The sequence below is a fragment of the Dipodomys merriami genome, unplaced genomic scaffold (assembly GCF_024711535.1).
Source record: "Dipodomys merriami isolate MVZ:Mamm:240054 unplaced genomic scaffold, mDipMer1.0.p SCAF_81, whole genome shotgun sequence".
Taxonomy (NCBI): Eukaryota; Metazoa; Chordata; class Mammalia; order Rodentia; family Heteromyidae; genus Dipodomys; species Dipodomys merriami.
The window spans coordinates 1,023,511-1,043,321 of record NW_027206413.1 but is presented as its reverse complement, the minus strand read 5'-3'; the positions used below and the strand labels follow the sequence as shown (position 1 = coordinate 1,043,321).

The 19,811-nt window shown below is 42.3% G+C and overlaps 1 protein-coding gene across 5 annotated transcripts in view; it reads left to right on the top strand.

Moving 5' to 3' along the window:
* LOC138819725 (maestro heat-like repeat-containing protein family member 9) overlaps positions 1–19,811 on the top strand; it is a 43,591-nt gene that overhangs the window by 8,321 nt on the left and 15,459 nt on the right. For 4 of the 5 annotated variants that reach the window (XM_070011276.1, XM_070011271.1, XM_070011272.1 and 1 more), the window contains 5 exons: positions 6,129–6,264; positions 11,881–12,002; positions 14,448–14,597; positions 17,132–17,286; positions 19,628–19,793. In XM_070011276.1, coding sequence (XP_069867377.1) covers positions 6,129–6,264; positions 11,881–12,002; positions 14,448–14,597; positions 17,132–17,286; positions 19,628–19,793 — 729 coding nt within the window. The remainder of the gene's footprint in view (positions 1–6,128; positions 6,265–11,880; positions 12,003–14,447; positions 14,598–17,131; positions 17,287–19,627; positions 19,794–19,811) is intronic. The other variant, XM_070011274.1, reaches the window with a different exon arrangement.

Below are 19,811 nucleotides of genomic sequence, written 5' to 3'. Positions count from 1 at the left end.
TGGTCTACCTGGCATTAGTTGTATTCTTCAATGGAGATTTCTAAAAAGGAGCCAATATTCTGCACGACTTTGAGCCCATCAGATTCAGCAGATTCAGATGCCATAGAGTTCTCAGAAATTGAGTTGCTTAAGCAATTGGGAAGCACTGTGTTTTATAAAATCGGGTGTGTGTCCCAACCTGCGTTTTCTAGGGCTCCGTTGACCGCCGTGAATTTTACTCGAGACCTTTCCAATGTTCCATCCTGGCCTGCTTCATCCATTCTCCACATTTCCCTATTGTTTCCTCATTTTAAAGCTAGGCCACTAACTCTCCAGTGAAGGCAAGTTCGGTAGCAAAGGAGAGCCTGCGTTCTGAGGCCAGGACGGAGGAGGCCGTTGGGGTCACCGAAGGTGCGGGAGGAGAGGAGCCCAGAGCCCCAGCCTGTCCCACATGGCGGAGACGGCGGGAGTGCGGGTGAGATCGCAAATGAGGCCTGGGGCCCCAGCGACGCCGTGGAGGCGCGTGGAGCCGCCCTGGAGACGCGCGGAGGCGCTGCTGCTGTGCCCTGGAGACGCACGGAGGCGCTGCTGCTGCGCCCTGGAGACGCGCGGAGGCGCTGCTGCTGCGCCCTGGAGACGCGCGGAGGCGCTGCTGCTGCGCCCTGGAGACGCGCGGAGGCGCTGCTGCTGCGCCCTGGAGACGCACGGAGGCGCTGCTGCTGCGCCCTGGAGACGCGCGGAGGCGCTGCTGCTGCTGCTGCGCCCTGGAGATGCGTGGAGGCGCTGCTGCTGCGCCCTGGAGACGCGCGGAGGCGCTGCTGCTGCGCCCTGGAGACGCGCGGAGGCGCTGCTGCTGCGCCCTGGAGACGCGTGGAGACGCTGCTGCTGAGCCCTGGAGACACGCGGAGGCGCTGCTGCGCCCTGGAGACACTGCTGTGCCGTGGAGGCGCGTGGAGACGCGCGGAGGCGCTGCTGCTGTGCCGTGGAGACGCGCGGAGGCGCTGCTGCCCCCTGGAGACACTGCTGTGCCGTGGAGACGCATGGAGGCGCTGCTGCACCCTGGAGACACTGCTGTGCCGTGGAGGCGCTGCTGCTGCGCCCTGGAGATGCTGCTGTGCCGTGGAGACGCGCGGAGGCGCTGCTGCTGTGCCGTGGAGACGCGCGGAGGCGCTGCTGCGCCCTGGAGACACTGCTGTGCCGTGGAGACGCGTGGAGGCGCTGCTGCTGCCCCCTGGAGGCGCGTGGAGCCGCCCTGGTGATGCACGGAGGCACTGCTGCTGTGCCCTGGAGATGCGTGGAGGCGCTGCTGTGCCCTGGAGACACTGCTGTGCCGTGGAGACGCACGGAGGCGCTGCTGCTGCGCCCTGGAGATGCTGCTGTGCCGTGGAGACGCGTGGAGGTGCTGCTGCGCTCTGGAGCCCCTGCTGCACTAGGGAGACGCGTGGAGGCTTGTGGGGACACTGCTGTGCCTTGGAGATGCGTGGAGATTCACGGAGATGCTGCTGTGCCGTGGAGGTGTATGGAGACGCGTGGAGGCGCTGCTGCGTTCTGGAGACGCTGCTGCACTAGGGAGACGAGACGCGTGGAGGCTCGTGGGGACGCTGCTGCGCCTTGGAGATGCGCGGAGATGCTGCTGTGCCGTGGAGGTGCATGGAGACGCGTGGAGGCGCTGCTGTGCCGTTGAGGCCCGTGGAGATGTACGGAGACGCTGCTGCGCCATGGAGGCTAGCCTGGTGGCCGGCTCCGTCCCTGGGCATGGAGAGTCATGGCAAGACAGTGCCTGAGATTGAAGACTTGAGAACCAGGAGCATCGGCGGCCCGCGAGTCTGAGGACCCGCAGCTCAGCCTGGACGAGGTGACTGGGAGAGGGAAGGAGTCTGCGCCGCAGGTCCCACGAAGAAGCCCAGGCCGTGGGGATGTCGATCCGTGACGTGTGCAGAGGACCGAGGCCCCCTCTCCCGGATGGGCCACCCGTCCCACTGTCCTGGGGTCAGGATGGAGGCAAAGCCTGGGAGCCGTGGGTTTCCCAGACTCCAAGGCCAGCCTCCTGGCTGCTAACAGAGGCTAAGGCCCCAGCTCAGCGCTGCCAGTCACATGACTTCAGGGGAGCACATTGCTGGCCAGGTCAAAGGGCACCAAGAGTGCACACACCCCAGTGTGTGCTCGTGACAAGTGTAAAGGCCCAACTCACATGACTTCCACCGGGGCCCCGAGGACCCTGAATCCAACCTCCTGAATCACAGGCTTCTCCTGGAAGAAGACTGAAATAATCGATCCCTAGTGCTCCAACAGTCAGTTCAGAACTCAGGGCTCTGTCTCTGCTCCCACCCACTCCCAGACGCATGTGGAGGTCAGCCCAGGCTCGGATGTTAGCTGTCTCTGGGAACCTGTCTACCCACCCCACCGACGAGAAAGCTTGTTTATGAAAGCACGCCAGGAGCTGATCACAGACTTCTACAAAAGACTCCTGTCTGGTTAGCCTGATCGTATCAGTGTTGGGGACCAGACCTGGTGCTCTGGAGACAAGAGCTAATTCTGGGCTCCTGAGTCGTCTCCCCAGTGCAGTGATGAGAAATAGCACCCCAGTCCCACCACTGCATCGTCCTGCCTGCCCACCGAGAATATGTCACTGCCGAGAGCAGGTGCTTACAATGCTGAGCCAACTACTCAGCCCCAGGTGCAAAATGGTCAGACGCTCAAAACCAAGGCAACAGGACCCTGCCAAACGCAACACTTTCTTATTGTTAATCACATATAGGACACTTTTAGGACAAGACTAAGAGGATCTCTCCATGTCATATTATCATTTAAACATTAGGGAGAAGAGTGAAAGCTGGAAGGAAAAGCAGAAAGTCGCCTATAAATGCAACCTATCAGAATAATAGCAGATTCTGAAAACAAACTTTGAAAGCATAAAGGGCGTGGAATAAAGTATTTCAAGCCTAGCAAGAAACTAACTGCCAACTTGGATTGCCATATCCAGCAATGCTGTCTTTTATAATTGAAGGACAAATGAAAAAAAAATTCCCATGATACAACTAAAGTAATTATGAAGATTAAACCAGTAAAGGATTCCCACACACACAAGAGAAAAGAACCACAAAATACAGAAATGGATAAATATCCCTGTGTAAGTAGATAAGCAAAGATTAAAGAAAAACACTATGAAACCAACAAAATATCATGAAGTGCGTAACTTTAACAAACCTGAATGCTAATGTTCTCCATTCTCTAAGTAAGACAGAAACTGGTGGATTGAATTATAAAAGAAGACCTGGCCATTTGTTACCCACAAGAAATGCACCTGACTGGCAAAGACAAACATAGGCTTAGTCAAGCAGATCAAAATCAGAAAAGACAGTCACTTCATATCAATAAACAGAGCAATCAATAGAGATAACAATTATAACCATATGACAACTGTCAGTGCAGGATTCTAGTAGGTAAACACTACTAGATGTAAAAACACCAATACACTCCAATACAATAGTAGTGGAGGATTTTAATACCCCACTCTCACCAATAGAACATCCACTCAAAAAGTCAGCAAATAAACATCAGATTGAAACAATGGTATTGTACTAACAGACTTAACAGACAGCTACAGAATATGCCAACCAGCATCTGCAGAAGACATGCTTTTCTTTGCGGATTTGCTCACTTTCTCCGAAATACATAGTATCTGAGGACATACAGCAAGTCTTAACAAGAATATGAAAATGTAAATAATTTCCTATGTCTTATCAGACCACAGTGGAATAAAACTAGATATCAGTAATGAAAGAAAGTGCACAAAAATAAATACATGGGAGACTGAATAATTCATTCTTAAGTACAAGTTGTCATGTCAAAAACGAACTTTACAACTTTGGTGGGGGGGAGAATTGGGTGGGGGGGTGAGGGGGAGGCTGGGAAGGGATGGGAAGGGTAAACAAAGGAGGAGGCTACAATGCTTGATAAGAAAGGTACGCACTATCTTGCCCATGTAATTGTAACCCCTATGTACAGTATTTTCACAATAAAAAAAGTCACAGTGAAATCCCATATATGACAAATATATGCTAATTCTAAAGTAAAATAATCAAAGAAAAAAAAGAATAAATTGAAGAAATAAACGGGGAAGTAAAAACTTGCTAGGATCAAGTGAAAATGAAAACAGTTATCAGAACTCACAAACATTAGTGGTGAATTACACTTAATCTCGTCTCTTTTTTACAAATTTTGTACTACAAACCTTCCAGATATTTATTTGTACAGAATCTCAAGGCATTTTAGAAGAGATTCTTTTAACAAGTCAAAAGATTTATGCAAGCCGCTCAAGTCTCTCTTTTGAGCATTGAAATAGGTATTATGTGAAAGATAAGAAGGTGAAAGATCTCTACAGTAAAATTAGAGCGCACTGCCTGGCACCAGTGGCTCACACCTGTAATCCTAGTGACCAGTGGCTCACGCCTGTAATCCTAGTGACTCAGGAGGCTGAGATCTGAGGATCGCGGTTCAAAGCCAGTCCGGACAGGAAAGTCCGTGAAACTCTTTATCTCCAATAAACCACTAGAAAACCGGAAGTGGCGCTGTGGCTCAAGTGGTAGAGCACTTGCCTTGGGCTGAAGAGCTGAGGGACAGCACTCAAAGCCCATAGTTCAAGCCCCACAACCGACCAAAAAAAAAAAAAAAAAATGGAGAGCACTGATATTCTAATGTGCTGAACTCAGATAACTGGGAAGATCGTATGCAGTTTCCTCTTCAATCACCTACCTTCTCTCTATCTTATGCTGGAATATGGGTCATTCTAGTATAGCCTGGGTTTCAACTATGAAAGAATAAGTGTGCAAGTTCACGTGTGTAACAGGAGGCCTTCCTACGTGTTGGCTAGGGTTCCCAGTTCTGGATTGGTTCCAGAAGCTAGGTGGATTACCCTGTTGCTCTCTTCTGCAATGTGGCACTACATGCCACCAGGTGGCGGTACATGAGCACTTTTGAAAACATTGAATCAAATCTAGAACCTACCACTTACCTTAGTCAAGGAAATACAAGTTTCGCTAAGTTAGGTGTGTGTGTGTTTGAATTCAGGGTCTGGGTGCTGTCCCTAAGCAATTGTGTTCAAAGCTAGTTTACTACTTAAGCCACAGCTCCACTTCTGGCTTTTTGGCAGTTAATTGGAGAGATAAGTCTCAGGAACTTTCCTGCCTGGACTGACTTCCAACCATAGCTAGGGTAATAGACACTGGCACTACGCATAAGTTAGCTTTCTTTTTAAATGTATGTCCTTTATAAATGGTTGTCACTGGAGGTAATGGAGGAAAGACAATAAATAAGTTTTAGTGGATTAAAAACAAGCTTCCCACAGGCCTACAATATACACACACACACTTAAGAAAGTAGATTTCTCCCCTCCCCCACGGTATAACCCCTGCTTTCACTGTATTTGATGGTATAATTTGTGGAGGGGAAGGGAAAAAAAACAAATAGTTTAAATAGGGATACAGGTGGACCCATTGCAACAATGAGATGTACAAGTCGTTATGTCGAAAAACGAACTTTACAACTTTGGGGGGGATCAGGTGGGGGAGCAAGGGGAGTATGGGAAGGGATGGGAAGGGGAAACAAAGGAGGAGGCAACAATGCTTGATAAGAAATGTACTCATTACCTTGCCCATGTAATTGTAACCCCTCTGTATGGTATTTTCACAACAAAAAAAAAATTAGATTTTTCTGGGAATAAATTCTAAAAGGAAAAAAAATGGCACGTCACTGATTTTACAGCTTTATGTAAAAAGTTTGACATAAAAGTGGAACAACAAAAATTTTGGATATCCACACACCAATCTAGTCTCCTCCCCCCAGATCCAAGGATTTTGCTGCCTGTAAATTGCAGAGTGATTTAATGAATAGAAACTAACATTAATTGAGTCACTATATTGTTTTCAGATACTTTTTCTAGGAACTTTCTGTCATGTTCCCATTCCCATAGTAAATGTTACAAAATGGCATTTGTTCATCTCCAGCAAATTGGAATTACAGAAACAAGATTTAAGTATAGACTTTTAAAACCATGAGGCCTACCCTCAGATGCAGTTTTGATAAGACGAATATTGACATTTACTGTTGGCTCTGCACAGGAAACAGTCTCCCCTCTGTTTCTCCAATAGGCGAGCGTTGATGTTCCATGTTCAGGAGTCCTGGCGGCAGAGCTGTCTCTGCTGTGCTGTCACACTGACCCGTCAATCATACAGCAAGCATCCTCGGCAATGTACTACCTTCTCAGCATTGCGAAGCAGCAGAACGGTGAGAATGGTCTGCCTTGATTTCTCAAAGTTACCATGAATATGTCAATAATTATCTGACTAGCCTCCGAACTACTATGCCTGTGGATTTCTTCGTCCTATCTCAAGAGCTATAGCTCCCATTTCTAAAATGTGGTTTCAAAACAGTAGTTTTGGCATTGTGAAGAAACGCTTGTAACAGTATAGTCAGTTCAAACACTTACGTTAGTTTGGTGTGAATGGTGGGGTCAGGCATGCCATGTGGAGCCAGGGAGGGAGAGGAAAAATAAAATGTACCCATAGGACATTTTTAAAGGCAGGTTTATCTCTGCAAATTCAAGCAAGTCAAAATTACTCCCTGTATCCTGTCAGAGCACAGTGGAATAAAATTGTAGCTCAACAGCAAAAGCCATCACAGAAAATATTCAGAATCCCAGAAACTGAACAATATCTTGCTGAGTGATCAGTGTGTGGCTGTTTCTGGAATTCAACATAAATAAACACATGAAATGTCAGCCCCTCTGGGACAGGGCAAAGGCAGAATAACGTGTCTAGCTACGCGTGCCCAGGCCAACAAATTAGACATCTCCAATCAATACTCAGATGACGCACCTCAAGCTCCCAGGAAAACAGAAACAGGACAAACCCAAAACTAGTAGAGGGAAAGAAATAATAAAAATTAGATCAACTGCCCAATAAATAAGTGGGCTAAAGACTTAAAGAGAAACTTCTCTGAAGAGGAAAGAAGGATGACCAATAGACACATGAAGAAATGCTCAACCTCCCTAGCCATAAAAGGAATGCAAATCAAAAACAACACTGAGATACCACCTCACCCCAGTTATAATGGCTATAATCAAGAACTCTAATAACAAGAGATGCTGGAGGGGATGTAGACAGAAGGGAACCTTACTGCATTGTTGGTGGGAATGTAAACTTGTTCAACCACTTTGGAAAGTAGTATGGAGGTTCCTCAGAAGACTCCACATAAAGCTCCCCTATGACCCAGCAATCCCACTTTTGGGCATTTACCCAAATGCTCACAAACAAGAACATACTAAAGCTACCAGCACAACTATGTTTATCACAGCATTATTTACCATAGCTAAGATATAGAACCAACCCAGATGCCCCTCAGTAGATGAGTGGATCAAGAAAATGTGGTATATATATACAATTGAATTCTATGCCTCCATCAGAAAGAATGACATCACCCCATTTGTTAGGAAATGGAAAGACTTGGAAAAATTATATTAAGTGAAGTAGCCAGGCCCAAGAAACATAGGTCCCATGGTTTCCCTTATTTGCAATAACTAGTGTATGTCTGAGACAAGTAGAAATGGTCAGATAAGTTGATGTTAGGCAAAATGAACCCCAAGATAAGTATTCAAATGTTTTTTTTCTTTCTTGCGATTGTTTCTAACATATTTATAAGATGATTTCTTTGTTGCTTTGTATGTCCCTCCCCCACGGTATAACCCCTGTTTTCACTGTATTTGATGTTGGTATAATTTGTGGAGGGGAAGGGAAAAACGTTGTTTAAATGGGGATACAAGTGGGCCCATTGCAACAATGAGATGTACAAGTCGCTATGTCAAAAAACGAACTTTACAACTTTGGCCGGTAGGGGGGGGAGGTGGAATGGGGAGGGGGAGATGGGAAGGGATGGGAAGGGGAAACAAAGGAGGAGGCAACAATGCTTGATAAGAAATGTACTAATTACCTTGCCCATGTAATTGTAACCCCTCTGTGCGGTATTTTCACAATAAAAAAATTAGATCAAAAATTAATTAAGAGACTAAAAACTAAAAACCAACAAAATAAAAGGTCAGTTCTGTGAAAAATGTAACAAAATGGACAGGCCTTAGAAAACCTAATCAAGAGAAGAAAAGAACTCACCTGAATAAATAAAATTAGAGATGAAAAAGGGGAAATCACAACAGAAACAGCAAAGATCAGAATTTTGTGAGGGAACATTTTATAAACCTTTGCGCCAATAAATTGGAGAATCTGGCAGGAATGGATGCATAAGGAGCAGTAAAACTGAAATGGTAATATAAGATCTCCCACCCAAGGAAAATATAATAAATATAACAAAGACTGTCTAAGACAAACGTACAGTCAACATACTACCAAGCTAATTCTAGGAAGCTAGCATTATGCTTATATCACAACTGGATAAGCACAAAACAAATAGGAAAAAATTGTAAAACAGTATCTTTGATGAACATAGAGCCAAAAGAATCCAACAAAATACTTGTAAACCTAATTAAACAACACATAAAATAGGTCAAATGCCATGAGAAAATTGGTTTCATTACAGGGATCCATAGAAGCTTCAACACATATAAACAACACAACAAGGAGAAAAACCACACGATCCTCTCAATTAGTGCAGAAGATGCCTTTGTCAAAATTCAATTTAATTTCAGCATAAAAGCAAAAAATCGCTTTGATCCATACCTAATATACTACACATTTTCACTCAATAGAACAGTAGTTACCAAAGCTGAGAAAGGGTGGTAGGAACATAGAGACCAAAAGGTTAATGGATACAAAATGCACTAACAATATCTCCTAATGTGCTTTTTCAGAGTAGGAGAACTATGGCTGACAATTAATGAGTAATTGAAAATACCTAGAACAGCCAATTTTGAAAGTTCTTATACAAGATATGATGAACGCCTGAGGGTCTAAAATGCCAGTTACCTGAAACACTGTATACCTGTGTTGAAATTTCATATTGTATCTCAGAAATATTTTATTTATGGGGTATATTTTTAAATCTCATATTTTAAAATAGATTTAAAAAGTTAATTCAAAATAACAAAATTAAATGTAAACTGAACCTAGAAAAAAAATCTTTAGGATTGGGCTTTGCATAAGGAAAAGATTTCTTAGATACAATAGTAACACAAATTTAAAAAGATAAATCTTTCTGCTATTTTGGAAGGTGCAGTTAATAGCTGAGCCATACACTAGGAGAAAATACTTGCTAATTACATATGTGATGAAAGTCTCATACCTCTAATTTGCAGAGGACATGTAAAACTCAGTAAGAGAATAGACCACCAAAATAGAGTTAAAATAAATGTGAATAGTCATTTTACAAAGTACACCAAATGATGTTCATATATAATCATTAAAGAAATGTAAATTAAGCCAGGTGGCTCACACCTGTAATCCTAGCTACTCAGGAGGCTGAGATCTGAGGATCACGGTTCAAAGCCAGCCCGGGCAGGAGAGACTGTGAGACTCCTATCTCCAATAAACCACCAGAAAACGAGAAGTAGCTCTGTAGCTCAAGCAGTAGAGTGCTAGCCTTGAGCTGAAGAGCTGAGGGACAGCGCCCAGGCCCAGAGTTCAAGCCCCACGACCAACCAAAAAAAAAAAAAAAAAAAAAGAAATGTAAATTAAAACTGCAATGAGATACCAATACAAATGCATTAAAATGCCTAAAATTGAAACAAATGACCACAAATGTGTTGTTAAAGATATAGAGCAACTGGAACTCCAATACTTTGATGTTGCTCAGGAAATTTAATCTGGCAGTATCCTAAAAGTTTAAACATTGACCAACATGATCTAATCATTGTAGAAGTTGCTATCTACCTAAGAAAAAAATCTCCATATGAAAACTTATATATGATGATGTTTATATCATCATATATGTTTATAAATGATGATGTTCTTTAATTTGTAACAACCCAAACTGAAAACAATATGAATGTCTGTCAAGGGGGTGAATGGCTTGTGATATATATATATAGTAAAATAGTATTCATCAGCAAAAAGGAATGAACTATTGATCCAGACAAGAGCAGTGACCCATTGCAATAGTTCTGCAGACTAAAGTCTCATTCAAAAGAGGATATGCTTTTTCATTTAAATAAAATAAGAAGACTCAAATTTGACAGAAAGGAGATACAGGAAGTAGGCCAATAGCACCTCAGAGACAAATAGAGAGAGCAAGTTTGAGAGGTTAAAAAAGATGGGGCAGTTTTAAGCAATATATATGTTCATTTTTTACTTGTCTACTTGCAATATTATGGGTAAATTATATTTTTATTTAGCTACTGAACAAACAAAATTCTTTTTTTGCATTTAAAATTTTTTACTTAATGTACCTTGTTACAGGTAATTTTTCTAATTTGTCACAATAATGCAGTGGCAATAACAAGGAGAGCAATAACAATATCTCTTCTTGTTAGATGCTTATTGAAACTTTCGTATTTGTTCTAAGTATTGTTTTTGTTTATTTTAATCTTTACCACTGCTGTTTCATTACTTCAGCATTATTAGTGAGCAAATTGAGGCTTTTAGAATTTAATTTACTTTCCAAATTTACACAGCTCTTTAGCATTTAAGTCTAGGTTTCTGGACACAAAGTCTGTGGTAGTAATTTTTTTTAATCCATACACTCAGTTTACTAAATATGTCCTGAAACCCTCTGTGGAAATGTCACTAAACAAGCATCATAGTTCTTGCTGCGCCTCCTTATAGTTTCATCAAACAAATTGTTAAAAATTCAGCTTTTCAATAGTACATGCTTCTTGTGATTTTTCCTTTTAATGGATTACTCTTCTCAGTTTACATTGTGTTAGCAATTCTGAGCTAATTCATTAACATTTTTTTGGGGTCCAGTCGTGGGGCCTGAACTCTGGGCCTGGGCGCTGTCCCTCAGCTCTTCAGCTCAAGGCTAGCACTCTACCACTTGAGCCACAGCGCCACTTCTGGCTATTTTTCTTTTTGCTTATGTGGTGCTGAGGAATCAAACCCAGGGCCTCGTGCATGCAAGGCAAGCGCTCTACCACTGAACCACCTTCCCAGCCCCAATTCATTAACATTTCTGTCTCAAATTTTATACCCCTACAACTCTCTGAAGCTATTGATGCATGGTTGTAAAAAGAATGGATGCTATCACATAAAGATAACAAAAATGCAAAATCAACAAACATGAGCAGCAAAACATCAACTTGAAGGTATACTTGCTGTGATAAATGGTCCCAGATACTGAATAAGTATCAAGACACAAAAGCCACCAACCACTAACTCACTGGTTCTGAGGTGTGCTTTGAAGAGTGTACAGTAAGAGAGTAAAAGGATTTCTGTCCGGATCATAACTAATTTCAATATCATCATACATTTCAAAGTTGTGACATGTTTGTGCTCTCTCAAACCACTAGTTTCCTATAGTCTACTTAAATGACTTTGGGGAAACACAGTTCCTTGACTTTGTATTTTGAGATAATTTTAGATTTATAGAATAATTAAAAGAATAGTTCAAAGAGCTACTTGTCTTTTATCAGCATCTCCTAAAGCTGAAAACCCACAGAACCTTAGTATAATTACCAAGAGATGTAATGCTTTAAACTAAACTGCTTTGGTTTACTGGCTTTATGAGTGCTCACCAGCAGTTTTTACTAATTCTCTATTTCCATCCCAAAATCTCATGTAGCCTGTTTAGTTATCTTTTCTACTTAGCTTACCTAATCTGTCCCAATTCCGCTATCTTGTCTTTCATTAACTATGGCCTTGAGGCTTTTCAAGCTTTCAAGTGAAGGCTGGAACAAAGTCTTCCCCTGTCCTAGATGGAACTAGTAATCAAATAATCCTGAAAACCTTTTCCTTTACACAGCAGGCACGAATACCACAAAAAGTACCAAGAATGACGGACCTGGAAGTCACGACTTTCTGCTTTCTTTAGATACACAAGTCCTATCCCAAACCATGAATCAATTCAAAACTAAAATTGCTCAGGTATCTTACCTTACTTTTCTCCCCGTAGTTTCGGTTTCATACATGTTATTACTCTTCGCAGTGACTTATTTTAAGCAAAGCTTACGTTCTTAAGTATCTTGCGTATAGTTAAAAATTTTCGTGAGGCAACAGGGAAGTACAATACCTTGTCCCTGGATTTCACTCCTATTTGTAAAATTCGTCTACTGCTACCCATAGAGCAGTTTCTATGATCTCATTTAATGGTGTAACTTATAAATGAGGTAGGTATTTCCTAGTTAAACTTGTTTTTGTTTAATTCATATATAGTTCCCTAAAAATGGGGAGTTTCATAGCCTTCATTCTTGTCATTCAGCGTTTGGGACTGGAGGCAGAAGGGTTTCAAGTCAAAAGCCAGGCCAGGCTACTGGGCATGTCCCTATCCTAACAAATAGTGGAGAGGATTTCTGATTATCTAGCAAAATCAGTAAGGCTAACCATTTAACCATTTTCAGTCTTCCCAATACTATCATAGTATCAGAATGACATTATGATGTGGGTTTTTTTTTTTTTTGTTTAAAAGAGCTAGTTAATAAAAAAGCGTTTACATGATAAGCATGAGTACTAAATGACTTTATACTGTCCTAATCTTTGGGAGAATCATGAGGCTCTCTATAGCTCTCCATCCCCTCTCCATTTCTTCAAAGTACTTAGGTTTGATTCAGCGGCTCTTGGAGTTATTCAGTGCCAGGCCCGGTTGAACTGTCAAGCGGATGGACTCCTAGTCCTCCACGTGGAAGCCAGTAGCTCACAAAACTGTGAGGGTGGCCCCCGGGCCTCCTGGTCCCTCATGGTGGGAAGGCTGAGGGCTTCCTCCACCAAACTGCACAGATAAAGGCAGTGTTTCTCCCCCATGACCGAAGTGTGGGGATGGTGGAAGGCTGAGCATGTAGCGTAACATGAACTGGCCTTTTCCAGTGTTTCATGAGGCTTATCCCCCCCCCCCCCCCCCCGCCCCATCTTGGTGTTCTCTCTCATCTGAATTCAGTGTTAATCAGACATAGAAACTTGCTTCTGGAGAGCTATATATAGACCATAGCTGATGAAGCAAACTACCCTTTGAGACAATTTTCATTGATACTATTGTCACGTGTATAGCCTCACATGATAGAATCTTCTTGTGTTAGCTATTCTACCAATAATTGCTTCTTCAATTATCAGACAGACATTAGAGTAAAAATTCTGTTGAGTCAGCAATTATCCAAAAGAGAATATTCTCCTTTCCCAATTATATGATATTTAAAATTTTATTTTCTTAAATCAAAGCTAACTTTCCTCAAGAAAACTATCATCTTCAGTCTACTTCACCAAACCTTTATTATCCTCTTCATTTTCTTCTATAGCTTTCTAAGATTAATCTCCCTCACCCTCAGTGGGAGAGGTCATGACCATAAAAGAGCAATACTCCATTCCTTTAAAGAATATGCAGAAAAGCTTTTATTAATTACCTTGGGTATCATCTCTTCATGGAAAGATAATGTTTTTCTTATGAAGACAAAAGAAGAAATGTGGCTCATTCATCTCTTCTAGATTCATACTTACATGTGTTCAAATTGTATGATCTATGAATACTCCTCGAACTTTAAAAAGGCTTTCTTTTCACTGCAGCTCTGATACCCTAGTCATGAAATATAGAATTCCCTTCCCTCCTGCTTTTTCATCTCCCTCAAAGAAAAAGTTCACATCCTTAACTTCCCTTGGCTTTCTCTCCCACCACCCCTGAATCTTCCAATAGCCATACTTATTTTTGATCTGAACAAACTCACAAAAGCTGAAGATGTTCATAATAATTCTTGACAGCAAAGTTGTTTTAAAGTTGGAAGAAAAACTAAACATATTCAGTCTAGGATTACAGACGTCGTTTTAAGTATTTTTATTTGCGTTTAATCACTGAAAGGACTTTATGAAGTATGGTTCATGAAAATCTAGTGTTCTTGCTTGGCTCTTGAGCATCCCCTACAATGTCTGAGTTTAGTTGTCTTTTTTTATTATTCTTTTATTATCTTCAGCCGCACAAAGGAGTTTCCATTAAACAAAGCAGTTTATGTATACAACGCATCTTACTCAATATCACCCCTCCCAACATTCCACCCAGTACCTCTCAGCCTACCCCTACCCTGGCTTTGCTTAATTTGGTAGGATGCACATTGAAGTCTTGACTGCCTTCTCTTCCCCCTTCTCTTCTCCATTCATCTGCTCCTCTCGCCTTGACCCCACTCCACCCCTGTGAGTACTCTACCTGCTTCCTGGTGTTTGTTCAGTCGAACTTTGACTTTGCCTTTCTAAGGAATTGCATTGTTTGATTTCTCCCTTGACTCTCCCTTTCAGTTAATACATTTGTGTACCCTTGCATCCCTCTCAAAGTTCAGCTGTTGTCCTTTTTATGCTGGTGTATGAGACCTGAGGCCCTATCTCTCTCGGTTGCAGAGTGTAGGACAGTACTTAATGCCTTCCTTGCTGACTGACTTCGTGTGGAGTCTCCTGAAGAAACTGTCTTCACCTAGTCATGTGACTGCATTTGAGGCGGCAGCCATCCTGAAGCTAACGCTGGAGTCTCACGCCCAGAAGGTCACTAAGGTGAGGCGCGCACTGCACGATGAGAAGGCCACCTTTTCTCTCTGAAGTGGTTTGCTGTGTGTCCATTTCTTGCCTTTCTTTATTATGTCACTATAATATGTCACTATTATGTCACTCTGGCAAGATACTTCAAGCATATAGAAAAGTCTCACCTGTCATAATATCGTGCCATATTTGCTTTGCTTTTTCTTTCTTTCTTTTTTTTTTTTAAAGATAACCTTAAGAAAGCACAGTTGTGATTGAAATCCCCTGTATAGCAATTAAGGAACATTTTCAACAACACTTAGTTTGATGTGGGGCTAACTATATAATTTGTGAGGCCAGTGCAAAAATGAAATATAAAAAAGCAAAGTATGCTTATGAAGCTTTTTGTTCCTTTTCTCTATAGTCTCTCATTCTCAATTACTCATTGTGTGCTTATTTGTTATTAATGTCTTTATAAATAGAGGCAATTAAAAATTAGAATTATCACACATCTGGCTGGTCATATTCTAGTTGTAAGTATAAATACAATGATATTTAACTCATAATGTAGATCATCAAAATAATGCAATTTGTATTTTATAACTTATACATGAATACACACACACACACACACACACACACTTCAGTCTACCTAGAGGAACAGAAACACACAAAACTACCTCAACTGTCTTTTATTTCACTTCCTAACTTTCACATAGTCTACTAATAAGCGTTATTTACCTTCAGCTTAATGGTGGGTAAGGAAAGACGGAAAAGGTGGGTCTCTTAGTCTGTTTTTGTGTCGCTACACTAGAATACCTGAGCGCTCTTGGAGGTTCATTTCTTATCGTTCCGGAGGCTGTGAAATTCAAGGTCAAGAGGTCTACACCCAGCAAGGGCCTTCTTCATCTCAGAACAGCAGAGACCACAGCAGAGGGGTGGAATTCACCCTTCGGGCAGGGACTAGGCCCGCAGTCCCTGACCTATGACTGCCTAAGACCCAAGGCCCAAGCCCAGGAATGCAGCCCTGGTGGCGGCCTAGAGCTGACTGCTCAGTCCATCTCCTGACCCAGCTGTGAATTGTGGCTAAAAGTCAGCGAGAGCTTACTTCACATGAAAAGCAGGAAAGGAGACGTGACACCTCACTGAAGATTCTCAATGCTGCCACAGACAGCAACACTCAGTAGGGCAAACACAACCAGAGGGGAAAACAGGAAGTCCGCAGTCATCTCCGGCTAAGCGGAATTCTCCTCTGACCCAACAGGAAAAGGCACTCAGAGGAATACAAGATGATGCCTTAGAGAAGAAGAAAAGGCCAAACAGGGAAGACAGATACATTCAACTACGTTACGGTCCGTCACTAACCACACAGAAACGGAAGAAGAAGCGGCATTTGTCCATTAAACCACTCCTCACCCAACACCCCACAAACAATTACAATCATTCCCCCCTCAAAGAATACGAGACTCTAAAGCCAATTATTCTGAAAAATACCGTGCACTGTTAAAAATAGCCCTGAAAATCCTCTACACTGTATATGTAGTACATCAAGCCCTTGGGAATTAAGAGATTGTCGTTCTTACAGGTGAACTCCTGGCAGCCCTTCTGGCTTGTAGTAGAGGTGTGTCGATTTTCAACAGAAAGGCCACTGCACAAAGCATCCCCAGTCCCCAGAGTGAACAGCCCATAAAGAACAACAGCAGCTTAATATCTCGTTTTGAGTTTATATTGGGGAACAACTGGTGCAGGAAGATCTTGGCTATTTAACACAGCTTTTCTTTTTGTTTCTGTTGTATCATTGATTTAACATAAACTCCAAGTCTAGATAGAACTTTCCTTGTTCAAGAAAGAATAAAAAGGAAAATAATATAACATAATATGTATGAATCATTAAGATTTTTGGCTCAGTCTATACATTCTGGGTTATTCCTCTTAGTTTTTAATATATAGATTCTTTTTTTTTTTTTTTTTTTTTGGGTCCGGTCGTGGGGCCTGAACTCTGGGCCTGGGCGCTGTCCCTCAGCTCTTCAGCTCAAGGCAAGCACTCCACCACTTGAACCACAGCACCACTTCCGGCTTTTTTCTTTTTGCTTCTGTGGTGCTGAGGAATCGAACCCAGGGCCTCAGGCATGCAAGGCAAGCGCTCTACCACTGAGCCACCTTCCTAGCCCTATACAGATTCTTTTAATCTACAGATTCAACTATTTAATTTTTTTTAATTGAAGCAAATGCTTCCACTGTTATTTTGCTCAATTGTTTGGACTCCTCTAAAGATCTGAGTTGCAAGCAGGTTTTCCTTAATTAAGCTTATAAGTATTTAAGGAAATTTAGCTTCCCAAAACACATTGTAAATGGGAATTTTACCAGTATCTGTTAATACATGGCTCTATTCCTTATCTAAATAAATATTTTGTATTTTGTGATACATGTAAATATAATTTCTGCTAGTATTTATTTGTATTAATTGCTCCTTTGGTTATTCTAAGAGAGACTGAAGTCTCACATTCAAGAAATGCTTCCATTTAAGGGTGACATCAGACTCTGGCTGACATATGGAATTTCTCCTCCAGGTATCTAAGATTGTGGATGACATTTATCAGCAAATCAGTCACAACTTTTCCCACACCATGAAACATGCTCTCCTGCGGGTTATCACCTTGCTGACACGCACGTCACCCAAGAAAGTCATCTTTCAACTCATGGACTACCCGCTCCCAGCAGACAAGTAAGGCTCCCCAATCCTGCCCTTACACAGGTCTGTTCACAGGCACCACTGCAGACGGCAGGGGCTCGGACCTTCATCTGTCACACTCAGGCCTGACTTACATCTTCTGAAAGAGATCTCTTTTGTATCCAGTAGCATAATTGTAAGGCTGGATAAGACCCCATTCATATCTCCATACCATGCTTGACCCCCAAAGTACTGATGTGTTGCTATTATATAACCAGTTTTGTTACCTATCCTAAAGAACAAACTCTCTTCAAAGTGATAATGGATTCTCTTGTTTTTCTTGTCATTTGTAAATTTACTCATTTTTCTTGAGGGGAAAAAAACAAACATAGAATGTTTTCTTTTTTTCTTATTTAGGGAGGAGAGATACAGTATTTTAACAATAAAATAAATATTTGAAAAAATGGTACATATAATTGGGAGTCTCCTTTTCCCTGCCAATCAGAAGCCCATAATCCAAGATCAAAAGAAATACTTAAGGCTGGGCAACCATGGTTTACACTTGTAATCTTAGCCTCTCAGGAGACTGAGATCTGAGGATCATAGTTCAAAGCCAGCCCATGCAGGAAAGTCCGTGAGACTCTGATCTCCAATTAACCACCAGAAAACCAGAAGTGGCGCTGTGGCTCAAGCGGTAGAGCATTCACCTTGAGCTGAAGAGTTCAGGAACAGAACCCAGGCCCAGAGTTCAAGCCCCATGACAAACAAAAAATATATTTAAGAAGAAATACTAATGCGTGCCTGTGGGCCAGCAGGGCTGTAATGGGCACACTGTCAGAGCTTAGAAAAAGCACAGCACTCCACTTCTAGCTTGTCCATTGGAAAGGAAGGGGTCACATCAATACTACAAAGTTCAGTATAAGTGGACAGCCTTTCAAATCAAAACAATGTTCCAGCCTTGACCCTTACAGTCTCTGTAACATGAGGCAAGTTTTTGATTAAAAATCCCTGATGCTTAATTTCCTTATCTGTAAAATAGGAACATATTCTTTTACTTATTAAGCTGTCATACACCTAATGAGTTACTACTGCTTCTGAAAGGGCTGTGAAATCAACGAAGTTCTAAACAATTTATGTAACTTCCTTTTCTATCTGAAAAACTGTCAAGGGGAAGTTTGAACTCACAAAGAATTTTAAAAGAACTTCATGAGACTCAAGTGTTTTCTCATTCAAGCATGTAAAGTATTATGGCCCTCGATTTTGTGGTGGTTGTCATTTTTGGAAGAAATATACTCATATAGACATATGATAAAAAATAGTAGAAACAGTATGTGGTGTGGAGGTAGAGAATGAAGACACGCTTAGAGTTAACAGTGTAAAGAAGTTTCTAAGGGCCTTACAGATGAGGGATGGAAAATGCCAGGATCTGGAGTTAGGTTAAAGTTAGAGAAACAGGAAACCATCTGATCAACAAGAAGGTAAGAAAATGCAAGCTGGCATGTGAGTGTTGATGCCCACAAGGTCCTCGGGAGCCCTGCCAATAAGAACAGTTCAGTCACAGGTTCCACAGCGTTGGCTTATCTATTTTTTGAGGGAAGTCCAAGCAATAGACATCAGAGCCAAGCAAGCTGGACAAAGTATCAGCAGTATATTGACCTAGAGATGTGCAATGGTTGTTCAGGTAGATGGCAGTAAGGATAATCAGGAGGGAAAGTATGGAAAGGAAAGAAGATAGAACATTCAAAGTCAAGAGGGAAGAACTCAGCCATGTGAGGCGGCATGCACTGGACTTCTAGGGACCGGACAGAGAAATGATCTAAAAGTGGAAATACTGGGAGAATGGCTCAACTGTTAAAATAGCTTTCTAGCAAGTATGGGCCCTGAGTTCACTCCTCAGTACTGTCAAGTGGGTACATGGATGGATGAGTGAACAGACAAGAGACAGACAGAGCTGGGTGTGTGGGTAGATAGGTAGGCAGGTAGGCAGACAGATACATCCATACATACATAGATGATAGATACATGTGACATTTGGCAAACTATTTCATGCATTTGAGCTCAGAATTTTTTGTTCATGATTTTATTTATTTAGGGCTTAAACTTGTATAATCTTTAATTGTTACTATTCCAGTGTTAACAAGGTCACTGAGTGGAGAAGTAGAGAGGACAGGGTGCAGAGAATTGGTCGGTGCTGACACTGAGCTGGAGAGGTATTTCAGTTGCAGCAGGAAATGAACGTGCAAACTGTATGCTGTACACGATGCTATTCAAATCCTTGGTTTGCAAGGACGATACACTTAGGATTGTTTGGAAAGTGAACCTTGATTTGTGTTGGGCTTTTTAACGCTGTCTTTCCGGCGCGGCTCCCCTAAGGTGGTGGCCTCTGTGTCCGCAGCACGGTGATCCTGATGTGGGAAGCGGCAGGCTACGAGTCCAGCGTCGCCCCCGACGTGCTCAGCACCATCTTGTTGATCCTCAAAGGGAAGCCTGGGGAGATGGAGGAGACCCAGATGGAAAGAAGACGCTTCTCTCTCGATGCCACCAACATGATGCCCGTGGCGGTAACCCACACGAGGGGT